General features: G+C 30.5%; 1 protein-coding gene across 1 annotated transcript; it reads left to right on the top strand.

The window, feature by feature from the left end:
* The first annotated feature begins 5911 nt into the window (after window positions 1–5911).
* On the top strand, window positions 5912–6862 carry LOC132945609 (uncharacterized). Its single transcript, XM_061015381.1, has one exon. It carries the CDS (start codon window positions 5912–5914, stop codon window positions 6860–6862), a length of 951 nt encoding a protein of 316 aa, XP_060871364.1.
* Window positions 6863–15901: the final 9039 nt, after the last annotated feature.

The raw sequence follows: 15901 nt of genomic DNA, 5'->3' as shown, positions 1-15901 counted from the left end.
ATTTAAAATTCGTTAGTACAATTTCGCGATTTTTATCGATAAAAAATGTATCTAGATGAATTTATTTAGATTAGTAAAAAAATTATCTAAGATGAATGTTTAGATAGGTACCTTGTAACGATTTATCTATATAAGATAAAAGATGAACAAATAATTATCTAGATAAGTCCGAACACTGTGTATAAACACTATGTCGTATATGAAATTGATATTATACTCTGTTGGCTACTGGCTATTATTGTTTATTGTTGACGACGATTGTGCCGATACTGAACTGTTTAATCGAGTATAATTAGTTTATTTATATATTGTAATATTTCTACAGTGAATTGTTATAATGATTGTATATTTATTATTGTATCCAATAAGCCTTTAAATTTTTTTAAGTTTGATATTTATATATAGTGTTTAAAGTAAAGTAAAGCAAAGTAATGTTTTCTATTAATTGAATTATTTTTCCTCGACTTAAAATAGTTGCCAACACAGTATACTTAGCGTTCTAAGTTTCACGCGTGAAGTGATATTCCGTCAACCAATTAAGATGTGGCTGCAGGTCGTAGCTTAGATTGCAGTAATTAAAATTAGTTAAACAATTATAGGTGCACTTAGGATAGATTTGATAAGCCAGATTTATTCAAAAACAGCTTTTAGTTAAATAATTTATAAAAAAAATAACAATATAAATCTTGTTTCGTTTAAACACCGCCCTTTTTTTTTACAATTTAAGAAAATATTATTAAGGTTAGTTTTATTTAAATTGATTGAAATTTTACCTGATTTTAAAGATTTACCACTGTGTTGGTGTGAATACGTGATAACTGATATTTTCATTATATATTTATACATACACTGCATGTCTGCATTTATACATATAATATGCATATGATATATTATATCTTTATGTTTAGTTATGAAAATTAGTTGTGCTTTGCTCGGGCTTACCAATACGATAATAACACGCATGATAATATAGTAATTGTATTTTTGAGTGGCGAGCGCCCTATATCAATTGTTTCTCGATTCATCAGTTTTTGACGATCGTATAATATGTATATAATGAAAATCAAATCTACGTAAAATTTTGATAGGGTCAATAATTTGTTTTTTTGTGTTTGTGTTATTGTAAAGTTTCAACCAGTATATTACTACCATTCTTATTCTTATGATAATATTTTGTTTGTGAACCCTTACTCTACATTTTTATCTATATGCCTAACGCATGTATTCACGCTCTCTTTTTTTTTACATAATATACCTATGTCTTAGGGGTCCCCCAGTGCTTAAACAGGAAGGTCTGTTATCGTGGTCTGTCCGCGGATTGGTGCACGCTGTTCATCTATGACCTCGGCGTCGTGAAAGCTCTTGATTGAATCACCATAATATGTCTTGGATCGAGGCTTAGTAGTCGCCTCGTAGTCGCCTCAATTTGTAATCTTTCTCAATCTTTTTTTTTTTTTTACACTTTTTTTGTGGTTGTTATTGAAAATTTTTTTTTTTTTTGTATTTGTTCATTGAAACGACCTTAAGGTCTTCGTCAATGCTTATCACAAGTGGGTAGTAGGGAGACCATGTGATCTATTTATCTATGTATATATATCACTATATACATGATACTACCCTCCTTCTCCAAGAGGAGACATGTGCGGTCTTCACTCCCAGTGGAGTGGGACCTAGTTGGAAACCGGATGACGCAATCGGGCGACAGCATAGGGATTTTCGGTGGTTGCGTAGAACCACATTATTTATTTGCACTTTTGCACAGCACCACTTCCGGCATTGAAAAAAATTTAATTTATCCTTATGCTAAAAAATAAAAGTACATAGATGATTATTTAATAATATTACTCTTATTACACTATTCTATCTCGTAAGATTTTTTACGTACTGAAAATCTTTAGAATGCTACAGGGGGAACAATAATTATTCATGTGTTAGAAAAAAATAAAAACTGTTGTATTCCGCTTGCTGTACGTAACTTAATTGAGGTAAGATTCTTATTGTATTTACTTTTAGTATCTATTTTATTTTGCTGATTTTTGATTTACTTACCGACCTACTATTTTAATAGTACTTCGTAGACTATTTCAAATATTGATCAAAGAAACAATATAATATCTACAATTAGGAATAATTATATATTATACAACAGTCCACAAAAATACATAACTATACAATATGTTTATTTCCTAATTATTGCAATTACTTACAGTTTGATCATATATAGTGTTGTCGTCTGTTAAAGCTTCTTTACAAATATTTAATTCATCGTTAGTTGATATTGGGAGCATTTCATATATTTTTTCGAATTGTTGATTAGATGATGGTGGTGGAACCATCAGAATTTTTTGATTATCTTGGATTTTATACTAACTATCAACATTATGGTGTACAAGTACTCTCCTTGTTCCCTTTGCCTAGCGTTTAATGTTACTAGTTGTCTGATTATTTGTTTTTGAATTTCTATATAAATTAAACCAATAATGTAATAAAATTAAAAAAAAGGTGGATAAGTGGATGTCGCTCTGCTGTACAGTAGGTTACAAGTGGGTCACTGTAATGGATGGTGTTAAATTTGAATTCAATGATATAATATCATTGTATAAGAAAAACGATTCTGAGCGAAAACGGTCAGTCAGCCTATGATATTACCAAGTATATTTGATGATATTATTGTGAATAAAGTAATTTATATATAACCTATTTACTCGAAGCCTTATTTTAAATTTTCAATCTTTAGCCATAAAAGTTAAACATTTTATACATTTTTAACCACAAAATAATTAATAAATTATAAATTTGATAAATGTTGTCAAAATTTGAAATTAAATGCTTATAAAAAAAAATTGTGCCTATGTATTTTTAATATTTTTCAACTGCTATTAGAACGATATATCAGGAGCCTTATATTAAATTTTCACGCTTTTTTCCCAACAAATAAAAATTTATTGATATTTATAGAAAAAAAAACTAAAAAAATTGAAAACTGACAATGTCCGTAAACAGCTCCAAAAGAGTCAAAATATTTTCAACATTTTATGGTGTATAGAAAATGCTAATATGAACTTTCAGTGAAATTTTCAAGTATCTACAGTCATTCGTTTTTTAATTACTATAAAATAAGAAAATTGTTACATGAGAAATCGAGTAAATATCAAATGTTGTAAAAATATAAATTTCAGGCGCTCATAAAAATTTAATTTAAGTTTCTTCTAGACATTTTTTTTTTTGATAAAGGTAGACAAACTTATAAGTAATCTTATATTACATTTTCAAATCTTAGATTTAAAAAGAAAAATTTTTATGAATTCTCAACTCAAAATAATTTGCTATTTTTCGTGATTTTTCCGTATTTTGTCAAAATTTGAACTTTAAATGCTTATAATTATAAACTGTGACTAAGGATTTTTTTCATCTGCCTTTGAAACAATAACCTAGGAGCCTTCTATTAAATTTTCAAGCTTTTTTAATCAACAGATAAAATTGTATTGATATTTATAGAAAAAAAAACTAAAAAAATTGAAAACTGACAATGGCCGTAAACAGCTCAAAAAGAGTCAAAATATTTTGTAAATTTTATGGTGTATAGAAAATGCTAATATAAACATTCAGTCAAAATTGCATGTCCCTACGGTCATTTGTTTTAGAGTTACACCAAAAACCAAAATCGATTTTCTCGAAAACAGATTTTGCGTAAAAATTCCCGTTTTTCCTTAATTTTTCTTTTGTTTTTCACGTCGCTTGTTAAAACTACTGGGAAATTTTTACTTTTGACCCCCAAAGTACCAACTAGATTCACTTTCCATCAGAAAAGTTACTATTGAAGAAAATCTAAGCACTTTTACTGTCCTAAAAGGTGATGACAGACACAAAAATAAAAAAAAAATAAAAAAAAATAAAAATAAAATAAAAATAAAAAAAAAAATAAAAAAAAAACACACATCATTGTAGAATCAATACATTCAACGCTTCGCTCAGAATCTAAAAATAATTTATTCAATTGATTTTTGTAAATAATCTCTTATTTTCGAGTATGAAAATATTAACCTTATGTAAATCTATACTATATATAAAATTGTAAGGGTTTTTCTTCGACCGCGCTAACCGAGAAAACTACTGGACCGATTTGGCTGAAATTTTTTTTGGCTGAAACCCGAAACTCTGCTGAAGGTTATAGTACCACTTTTGTCAGTAAAAAAGTTCATAAAAGTTCATAAAAAATTAAAAACAATTGTACCTATATTGTGCGTTACGTATTTTGACCGTTTTATTTTTGTATTTAGCATAATAATATGTAACTATGACAATATTTAAAACATAATAATTATTAATCATATTTTTTTACCGCAACTAGGATTTTTACATATTTTGATATTTAACCTGTTTTGATCCCGACCGCAACTCGGATTTTTTTTTTTACTACCTGTTATAATCTCTGTTGTACCGTATTGTCCAGTGCTATACTATATACTATCTAGGTGCTTTAATGCGCATATTAACGTAGAATACTGTCATTCGGTTAAAGCGATAAAATACATATGTAAATATATTAATAAAGGATCAGATAGAGCTACTTTTTCTGTTAATCGTAAAAACGATGCGATTACAAATTATTTGAATGGTCGATATATATGTACTTCTGAAGCGTTTTGGAGAATTTTCAATTTTGAAATCCATGATAGAGATCCGATAGTTCAGCACTTGGCTGTTCATCTAGAAAATGGACAGCGTGTTTTCTTTAATGCTAATAATCTTCATCAAGTTATTGAAAATCCAAGAAAAACGACACTAATTGCATTTTTTGAACTGTGTTCACATGATAATTTTGCGAAAACACTGTTCTATCATGAAGTTCCTTCTTATTACACCTGGGATAATAGCAGAGGCTGGTTAAAGAGAAGACGGGGAAAAGATGTTCCCGGTTGGCCAGGAATAAAAATGGACACTGCCATTGGTAGAATTTACACGATTCACCCAAATCAAAGTGAGTGCTTCCATTTAAGATTGTTACTAAATTATGTACAAGGTCCTACTTCATTTGAAAGCTTGAAGGCCTTTGATGGAGTCATTCACGCGACTTTTAAAGCTACCTGTTTTGCTCTTGGGCTTTTAGAAAATGACGAGCAATGGAAAAATACTCTAGCGGAGGCAACTCTTTCAGAAAGTCCTTCAAAATTAAGAGAATTATTCGCAATAATCATAGTTTTCTGCCAACCGTCTGAACCTCAATCTTTGTGGGAACAGTTCAGAAATGATTTTTGTGAAGATATTCTTCAAACAGAGCGCACTCGATTAAATTACTTGCAATTTACTTTTTCTGATGAAATATTTAATAGAGGTTTGAATAGAAGATAAAGTTGTTTGTCTGTCTGAAAAATATTTAACTGAATTTGGAATGAACTCACCTGTTCGAAATGAAAATGCATCTGATCCTTTTGAATTCTCAATTTTGCGTTCTTACGATAATAACCGATTACAAGAATTTGTAGAAATCAATTTACCAAAATTAGTAAATGATCAAAAATATGCTTTTAATGTTATTACAGAAAGCGTAATGAATCATCAAGGAAGAGTTTTTTTTTTAGATGCTCCGGGTGGTACAGGAAAAACATTCATAATTAATTTGTTGTTGGCTCAAATTAGATCCTCAGGTAAAGTTGCATTAGCAGTAGCTTCATCTGGTATAGCAGCAACTCTCCTTAGTGGCGGCAGAACTGCTCACTCGACTTTCAAGTTACCGTTAAATGTATTATTTGATACTGAATACGTTTGTCCGATTCGTAAAAATGGCCCTCTTGGAAAAATTCTTCAAGAAACCTCATTCGTTGAGTGGGATGAGTGTACAATGAGTCACAGATCACATATCGAAGCAATTGATTGAACATTAAAAGATCTTAAGTGTAATAATAAGTTTATGGGTGGCATAACATTTGTTTTCGCTGGTGATTTCCGTCAAACCTTACCAGTAATCCCTAAAGGTACTCGAGCTGATGTCATTAATGCTTGCTTAAAATCTTCCCCTATATGGAACTATGTTGAAAAACTTTATTTGCGAACAAACATGAGAGTTTATTTATGCGGAGGGGACGATATTTTTCCAGCACAGTTGTTGAAAATTGGAAATGGAACTTTAGAAAATGAAAATGGTTACATTTCTGTCGATCACACGATTGGACGGGTGGTCAATAACGTGGAAGAGTTGATTTCTACAGTTTATCCTGACATTTTTAATCTGTCCAATAAATCTTATCAGTGGTTATGTGAAAGAGCTATTATCTCTCCAAGAAATGTAACAGCAGAAGAAATTAATGATATCATCCTTCTAAAATTCGATGGACACTCACGTGAATGTCTATCTATTGATACAGTTACATCAACAGATGATGCTATTCATTATCCACAAGAATTTCTTAATTCTCTTTCTCCTTCGGGATTTCCTCCTCATAAACTAAAATTAAAAATTGGTGCTCCAATTACATTATTACGTAATCTTCAACCACCGAACTTATGTAACGATACAAAATTACAAATAAAATCGTTGCGAAATAATATTATAGAAGCCGTAATTCTTACAGGGCCAGCGAAAGGAGAAATTGCATTTATTCCAAGAATTCCCATGATTCCCTCTGACTTGCCGTTTTCTTTCAAACGGCTTCAATTCCCAGTTAAAGTTTCTTTTGCGATTACCATAAACAAAGCACAAGGTCAAACATTCAAGTACGTTGGCGTAGATCTTCGTACAGAGTGCTTTTCACATGGGCAATTATACGTGGCATTTTCTCGAACTGGAGACCCGAATCATCTTATGATTTTAATTTCAACAGGAAATATAACAAAAAACATCATATACTCAGAAGTCTTATAAAATTCTTATTTTAATTGTTTTTTTTTCTTCATCAACTTCAATCAAATTCTTTATCAACCATAAATTATTTCTTTTTTATCTGTATTTATTTTTATCATATATAACGCTAGAAAAATTTCAATCCGTTTTCATTAACCGTTTTTTATATTTACTTGCCGATCACATTAAACAATAATATTTGAATAAAAAATTCTACATATCAAGGTCCGAAGGCAAAATAAACAACCAATCACGGGCGAAGCTGTGACGGGTCGGCTAGTATTAAATAAAAGCATCACTGTTAAGTGGATGTCGTACTCGAACATGCTGTCTCCGTCTTACACATGTACAACGTTGCAAATTTTTGTTCAGTTTTCAATAGTGTGCTGTTGGTTTTGATATTACAGTAAATTAACCTATTATCAATACTTTCATTTATCATTTTTTTGTTTTATACGTACTTCTTTTTTTGCGTTTTTTTGTAATTATTTTTGGTGTGCATATTTCTGCTTCAGTTGACGATTGTGTAAAAAAATTATTTGCCATATTTGATGCTTCATTAAAGTTTGTTATAAGTTTTTTACATAACACTTTAATTTTACAATTTGTCCAGGTATTCTTCTTAGGAGATTTAATGCTATTTTTAATTGCCCAATTTATTTATTTTTTTTGATATATCCGGGCCATAAACACACATTAAAGTTTATCATCCAACTGTTTGGTATAGGTTCAATGGTGTTTTCGTCAATTAACTTTACAACTTACCAACCAGCAACTTGCATGATTATTTATAACTAATTTTTATATTATATGTATTAAGTTATTATGTACAATGTACATAATTGTTTTAAAAAAAATACACACACTAATTTTTACATTCAGTGCTCATAAGTATGCAGTAAAGGAAATACTACAAAACTCGTGTTATATGGTAAACAAACTAATGTATAAAGAATATCTGATATTGGCCAAAATGAATAATTTTCTTGAAGTTGAGTTACTAATAGAATACCAATTAAAGATGACTGAGAAGGGCTAGTATAAAAATCTGTTGTTTTATTGTATTTTTTACCAATCACTATTGGCTGATTTAATAGTTTACTATGTGCAAAATTTGAAATTTCATTAATGGTGCCGCATTTTAATCTACAAAATGAACTTTGAACTTTTGAACTAAGTTTAAAATTACAAAATACTACCTCTTTATATTGTGGATTACAGGTATCATTTAATAAAATACCGTCACTAGGTTCTTTTAATCAATATCTCTATTTATGTCATCTAAAGGGCTAGATATAGAATTCAAATCGTGTAGTTTTTCAATTTTTCCAATGTGTTTAAATGATGGTCTAATAAACGTAGCATCCTGCTCTAACTTTTGTTCCTCCGTAATTATTTTTGTTTCCGGTATTATATCCGTTAAATGTGAATTTTGAACCGATGTAACCGGTTGCAATATATTTTGGCTTGCATACCCTTTACATTGTTCCTCGATCGTTATAATAACCCTGTTCCCACTAGTTCTATAGATTCTGTTTTCTCGTATACCCCACGCGTTAATACTACATTTTCTTGTTCTACGGTATATATCCACATGTTCTTAAATTCTAATTTATGGAATATACTTCCATATAACTCAAAATATAAATGTTTACACATTTGCATTTATTTCTTTTGTTTTGTGAATAAAGCCATTTCACAGTTAGTATTCGAATTTTTAGAATGTCAGGTTGGTATGGCATAGCAAATAAAGTAATGAAGTATTTTCTTACAAGTGTTTAATTGTTGTGGTGTAAAGGTCGTAAAATATTCATTAGACGGACTTATCGCAATATAATCGTATGTATTCTTTACGTACGCGAACTGTTTATTTTTAATTTTAATCGGCATCGGAATTATATTATATGTACAAAATAAAATTCTGTTGATCTACTAACGGTATTTTGATATTGAACATCAGTAATTGATTTTGATACACAACACTGACCTCTGATAATTGATACAAATTATAAGGTTCAATATTGTCGATATCAATCGGTAATGATGTACCTTAGGTGATGATAATTTAATTTCTTTCATGTTTTCATGTAATGCTTCAATAGATAAAACTCCCGCATGTATTTGACCTGCCCGTGCTAAATTTATCATTTCTGAAATATAATTGGTCTCAAATGCATACTGACTTAGTAATAAATTTAATGTGAAATATGAATCTTGTATTCGTGTTTTATGATCTACCTCGATTGTTTTATTTATTACTTGATCCGATAAATTTCTTATATCTGTCATGAATTCATTAATTTTATTACGTAAAAATGTAGTGTCCCTATAACTTTGATCTGATTGTTTCATTACTGTTTTAATGACTCGCGTTTGTGATTTCATTATATTTAACGTACTTTTTTCAGATTGCTGTAATTGTAATACATTATTCGTGTTAGTTTCTACGCAATTATTATAGGTCCGTTACCCCAGTACCACCAAACTAAAAATCAAAGTCAAAATGTATCCTATCGATTGTTATTTCATTGTACACATTTGTAATCCTAATTAAAACGTTTGTACACCTCCCCAAACTCTGGAAAATCAATTTTTCTTTGGCAGTACTGGCGTAACGTTACTCCAGTACCGCCATCGGCTTGTATTGATCCCACCGACTCCAAACTAGTATCAACGATTTTTATTTCATTCGTACACATTTGTAATCCTAATTAAAACATTTGTACACCTCCCCAAACTCTGGAAAATTAATTTTCCTTTGGCGGTACTGGCGTAACGTTTAATTTGCCCCCCACGTGTTATTTTACACTTTGGTTTTGTAGGACTCTAGCCCCTGTAACTATTCAATCCTAGTTACACCCATGAGTGTACGAACCAATTAAGACTGTTTATTATGTTCCAAAAAGGCTATCGCAGTATCGCGCTGTACAACGATACCTATTACATAATATTATATATTAATTAGGTAACATTCATAACAGCGGGTACATATTATGTAAGTTCCCTCACGGAAAAAATACACCCGTACTTAAGTTCACACACGAAAAAAATTACACCCGTACGTAAGTTCCCACACGAAAATTTATTGAGACTATTAGGATGACTGACAACTTAAACGTAGTTGGTCCAAATATATAATAACAATTGATAATATAATGGTCCACATATTATTTGTACTTTCGCAAGCGTTTGTAGTAAGACTTGTATCAGAACTAGCACTAGCCCAAATACTACAGTCCTTTTCACGAAAAATGGCCCTCGACGTTAGCGCGCCTGGTGGACGTTTTGACGCAGGGGCTCTAAAACACGCGCGAAACAAAGCGCAGCAAATTTAAATTAATAAATTACTCATTTGTATTTTATCTTAAATATGATTATTTTTTACGCCGTTATTTAAATGCAATATTTCTTAATACAAAATATGAACAGTTTTGTTAATTTATTATCACGATTTTTAATTGTTTGCAAATACAAATAAAATAAATTAATTTATCTAACATTAAAAAATATGTACATAATTATAACACAATATTTTACAAATCACAATTTTCATTTAAATTTATGTCATCTTCATCTTCTGAATCGTCGGTATCTTCGTCTGGGTTAATGGTCATTATTATTGGCTCCAAAATTTCGTCACGTAAGCCTTCTTTTATAAAATCCTCTTCTTGCAATTTTTCGCAATGACTTACACATTTCTTCCAACTATTCACGGTCACGGCATCCAACGCTTCCGACGCCCGTCATTGCATTTTTTGTACTTAAAATTTAGATTTTTCAAAATGCGCCACATCGAAGTACTAGAACCCTTGTACTCAGTTCTTTTTTGATATTCAGCTAAAATATTTGATGTGGTAGGGTACTCACGTTTATTGTAAAAATCATGAATGATCCTTCTTACAATATCCGCATCAAAACCGTCAACTTCATTTGCAAATTTTATCCTTTTATATGTTTTTCGTGGGGAAGTGAACGATCAGCCTGTGATTCAGATGAAGATTTGTTTCCTTCCGCGGTGATACGTTTCACAATTTTCTCACTTACACCACATGCTTCAGCAGTTTTTGCTTGTGTCTGTTAAAAAAAAGTAGCTATCTCCGGATTAGACGTATCCAATGATAATTTTTTTAAATATTTATACACATAGAAAATTGTCTTTTTCGTCTGTGAATGTGTATCACACTGTGAAGACATTTATAAAAAAAAAAAAATAAACAAATTGTCGATGGTATTTAAATAATAAAAAGTGCGCGAATAGAATATCACTGCGTATACGAAGTATGAACACAGACTAACGTGGTATAAACAGTGACTAAGAGGGACGAGGTGGCCGAGCGGTCTAACGCGACGGATTCGGCACAGCCGGTTCGAGTTCGATCCTCGACCACTGGGCGGCATTTTTCTCCGTGCAAGTCACGGTGTCCGGAGAACAAGTGCCGCCATCCCCCACCCGGGCATGGCAGATACCTACGGGTGCCCAATTAAAAATTCTGCCAAACCCAACACACACGTGTTCCTTCCCTACCAACACTAACAACCCACAAACAAACTTCTAGCTAATGGCCTCAGCTGCCGGGCTCAAGATCAATAAAAAAAAAAAAAAACAGTGACTATAACCAGTAACCACACTATTGATATGGGACGTTATATTACGATATGACGCTACAGTGACGTGTAACCATGGCAAAAAAAGTATCTTATTTTGTTATTCTACGGAAAGAAAAAACTATGGAGTATAAAAAATGTTTGGTACAATATATTCGACCGGCAGCTGTAATAGCAGGTGGTCGAACAACAGCTGTGTCGTAGAGCTACCGGCTCTCTAGCGGATAATATTAAGAACCACTGGCTTTCAGAAATATCGTCACCAGGCACGCCACCGTCGAGGGCCATTTTTCGTGAAAACGACTGTACAGGGGAAACTATATCAATAACAAAATATCAGATTATAACTTAAAAATACTAACACAGTGTGACTATGTGAACGGTTTGTGCTTTCGCAATGAGCCAAATAAAATTTAATTTTTTCTATTACTATTATTATCATTGTTATATAACTATTTTTATTTTATACCTATACAAATAATATGTGGACCACACCTACACATTATGTTATTAATTTTTATAATATATTTGGACTAGATTCAATAAAAAAATTGATTGTTCTTTTTTTATGCAACACAAAAACAAACAAATTTTAACCAAACCAACTACATTTAAGTTATCAGTCCTAAGTCTGAATAAAGAGGGAAGGAAGTTTGTATTCGGTGTAATTTTTTTCATGTGGGAACTTACGTACGTGTGTAATTTTTTGCGTGTGAGATTTTTACCTGCTATATCTCATGTAGGAACATTCGCCACAAACAGCACGGGGTCCGCCAACTACCGCAGGTAGATTGAATAATTGATAATATACTGCTCTGAACCAGAATTTTTATTCCGGGCAACGGAAAAGTTAAGATAAATAGAGGCGTGTAGAACCATAATATCGGCCGAACCCTCAAAAGTGAAATTATACAACATAGGCAATCAAAGTTTTTTTTTTTTTTTAATATTTTTTTTTTTTTTTTATTATTAACTCAAATAAAACTTATGTAGTTACATAAATATAAGTTAATTAATGCCTTTTCAACCATGTATAGAACCATCATAATCTTCAATTTGTTTAAGATTTAATGTGGGTTGGGCCACTTTTTATTTTAGAAAATATTGAATAAATTATAAATTTGTGGAGTGGCCCATCTCATAAAACATAAAATTATAATTTTCTAAAATCTAAATTATTTGAAATATAATATAAACTCAATTACACCAACTGCATAATCCAAAATGATATATTATATTGATAATCTAGATAATCTAATAGGTTTAATAATGCATACCTATATAATACACAACAAATAATCAGCCATTTTATTTGTGTTAAAATAAAATAGGTAGGTAGGTAGAATTTTAATTTCAAAATTATAACATTAACATAAATTGCTTACTAATTGATAGTTTAATAAACATTATTAATTAAACATAATAAGACAACTGCAAAAATCAAAAACTGTTCAAAACCATATCCTAGGTTTAGTAATAAATTAATAATACAAGAAAATAATCACTAATCAACCTTATTTTTTTGGTCTGAAATTAATAAAAAATAATAAAAAAAACAATATCAACTTCAAAAGTAATAACATTAACATTATTTAAATTTGTTACTTATTAATAATCAAACATAATAAAAATATCTTTAAGAAACAAAAACAATCAAAACCATATCCTAGGTTTAGTAATAAATTAATAATACAAGAAAATAATCACTATAATCAGCCTTATTTTTTTGGTCTGAAATTAATAAAAAATAATAAAAAAAACAATATCAACTTCAAAAGTAATAACATTAACATTTCAATTTGTTACTTATAGTTCTTCACTTTCTACATCTTCATTTTCAATAAATGGATAACCGTCATCATCATTTCTATATGGTGGTAAAATATCATATAAACTTGAATCACTGGCATATGATCGATTAGCAATGTTGGGTGGTACATAATCTGAACCAGAATCCTCGGAAAATTCCATTTCAGAGTCTGTTTACAATAAGTCATTAAAATAATTTATTTATTTATATAGGTATATAAATTTCACTTACCAGTTTGGAGAACATCATTAATTTCTTCTGTGTTCATATTTGGTAATAATTAATATTATAAAACTGTTGAATTTTGTTAATTTAAGACTAATGTAGTAGTAATAAGTGCGTAAAACAACATTATTGATAGTAAATAGTTTTATTATTATCAGCTAACACTATCATAAAAATAAAATCAAATACAATAATAACTTATTCCACAATCACTGAGTTAAATTTAGAAATCAAAACGGCCTATTCATCTATCATTGGGTTGGGCCATTTTTGCCCCAAAGTTATTATTAAAATGTTGATAACAAAACGAAGTATGTACTGCTATCTAGGGAATAAATTTTTTTTTAGGGTTGGGCCAATTTTGCACTGAAATAAAATATAATTCTGCAGCATATTTTGAAATAAAACGCAATTTGATTTTTTGTGGATTGGGCCGATATGGTTCTACACGCCTCAAAATATTATTTTGATCACCATACACCGGATATTAAATAACGAATTGAACAAAGTTCAAGTCATATAGAGTTGGTACTATAATAAAATACTGCGGTTGTCGAGTGTTCATGGTTCGCAGACGCAGTTTTTTCTTAAAAATCGCTTCAAATTGATCAATTTATTGTAATTATTAATAATAATTGTACATTTTATAGATAGATTATTGTACACGACTCAAAATATTATGATTGATACACGGACACACACACCGACATATGGGTACAGTACATGAAGTACGCTGATGTATAAACAATTCACATTCAGATTTCGATGTTCGGTGTGTAAATAAAAAAAAATATATAGGTACAATTTCTTGTTTATACTTTTAAAATACATATTTTGGGCGTATTATACACTTAGATCATATACTATCTAAGACGATCTAAAATTACCTATACAAGAGTTCAAAATCAGGGTAGGCCTACCCGCTGTACACGACTTGGACGGTGTTGGGAATAGATAACGAATATAATATCTAGATAAAGATATTAGATTATTGATGGGAATTTTTCTAGATAAAGATAATGGATACAAATACATAAAGCACAGCGAGTTACCTATTTTTGAAATGTTATACTTATTTTATTTCAAGGATATTGTGAATTAAACATTTTATAAATAGTTCATCTAAAATGTGTATTTAAGTTAATATACATTTTATTATTTACTTAATTTCAATAAAATACAATTTTTGTATTTAGTAAATAAAATAGCAAATAGAGATTAATTAGGTATATATGTTTTTACCTAGTTATATTGTATTTACGTCTTACACTTAAATGGTAAGTTTTTGTACGTAATTTCATTTCTATTCATGGTCGTGAATGAGTATCTCATAATGTGCACGCACTAAAACACTTAACTGATGATTATAATATATTAACTATGGTACATTTGTATAATACATATTTTATTACATTTATAATATATTAATTACGGTTTAGTACCGCTATCACATTTAATCACCTAACAATAATAATTAAACACAAGAAATTTATAGGTACAAAATAATTAACAAAATTCAATTAGTTATTGAAGAACTATAAACATTCTTCTATTTTTACTGGTACAATTTCGGTCCAACGAATTACTGGACAATTATCTGAGTTTTCATCCGCCGACGGCTTCGATGGCGGTGGATACGGTTTCCTTGACCCCTGAAGCAGGGGTGGTGGATATGAAAACTTAGATTCGACCACACAGCAGGCAGGGCCAGGGGGGTGGACCCATCACATCAAAAATTGCAGGCCCTATATAATATTCCGGCAGCGGCGGTGGAGGGTATGAAAAGTTTGCGGAAATTATGACGCTTGCCGGGGGCGGCATTGGCTGTGTGCAACACAGCACCGGCCCCAAGTAATACCGGTAGTTAGCGGCATCGTCGGCAGTATCGTCCCACTGCTGCGACGTTCTCCCGTTCTGGGTGTCAGCGTTTTCCTTAAACACAAAAACAATCTCGAAATAATAATATGATCATAATATTATAATACGATAATGTTTTTAAATCCGTTTGCCTTAAACACAAAAACAATCACAAAATAATAATGTACGATAGTGTATGAATGCGTCCTTGCAGGGACTAAAATTGTGTGTAGTAGGTATACCTTTCAGTAATAATTGAGAATCGTTTTTATTCATTAAATTTATATTTTCAAGACATCTGCACCTTTTAAGCTCTTAACAACGCTAGCATCTAGTTACTGATTGAAACTTGTTTAACATACGATATTATAACGCAAGCGAAATATATCAAAATGAAAAGCCTAAATAGTTTATTTGCTTTCAAATTTTAACAAACTACCGTTAAGTCGTAATAAAAATGACGAATGACAAACATAACCAAAAACATATTGAATTTCGACCATTATAATTATATTGGTAGACGGGAATGGTAGGTACGTACACTGTACAGAGTGTTTAGTTGT

The sequence above is a fragment of the Metopolophium dirhodum genome, chromosome 5 (genome assembly GCF_019925205.1).
Source record: "Metopolophium dirhodum isolate CAU chromosome 5, ASM1992520v1, whole genome shotgun sequence".
Classification (NCBI taxonomy): Eukaryota; Metazoa; Arthropoda; class Insecta; order Hemiptera; family Aphididae; genus Metopolophium; species Metopolophium dirhodum.
This window is presented reverse-complemented; position numbering and strand designations above follow the sequence as displayed.

Bases quoted from the DNA above. Each gene is read 5' to 3' on its own strand.
- LOC132945609 (XM_061015381.1), top strand. From the start codon at position 5,912: ATGGGTGGCATAACATTTGTTTTCGCTGGTGATTTCCGTCAAACCTTA.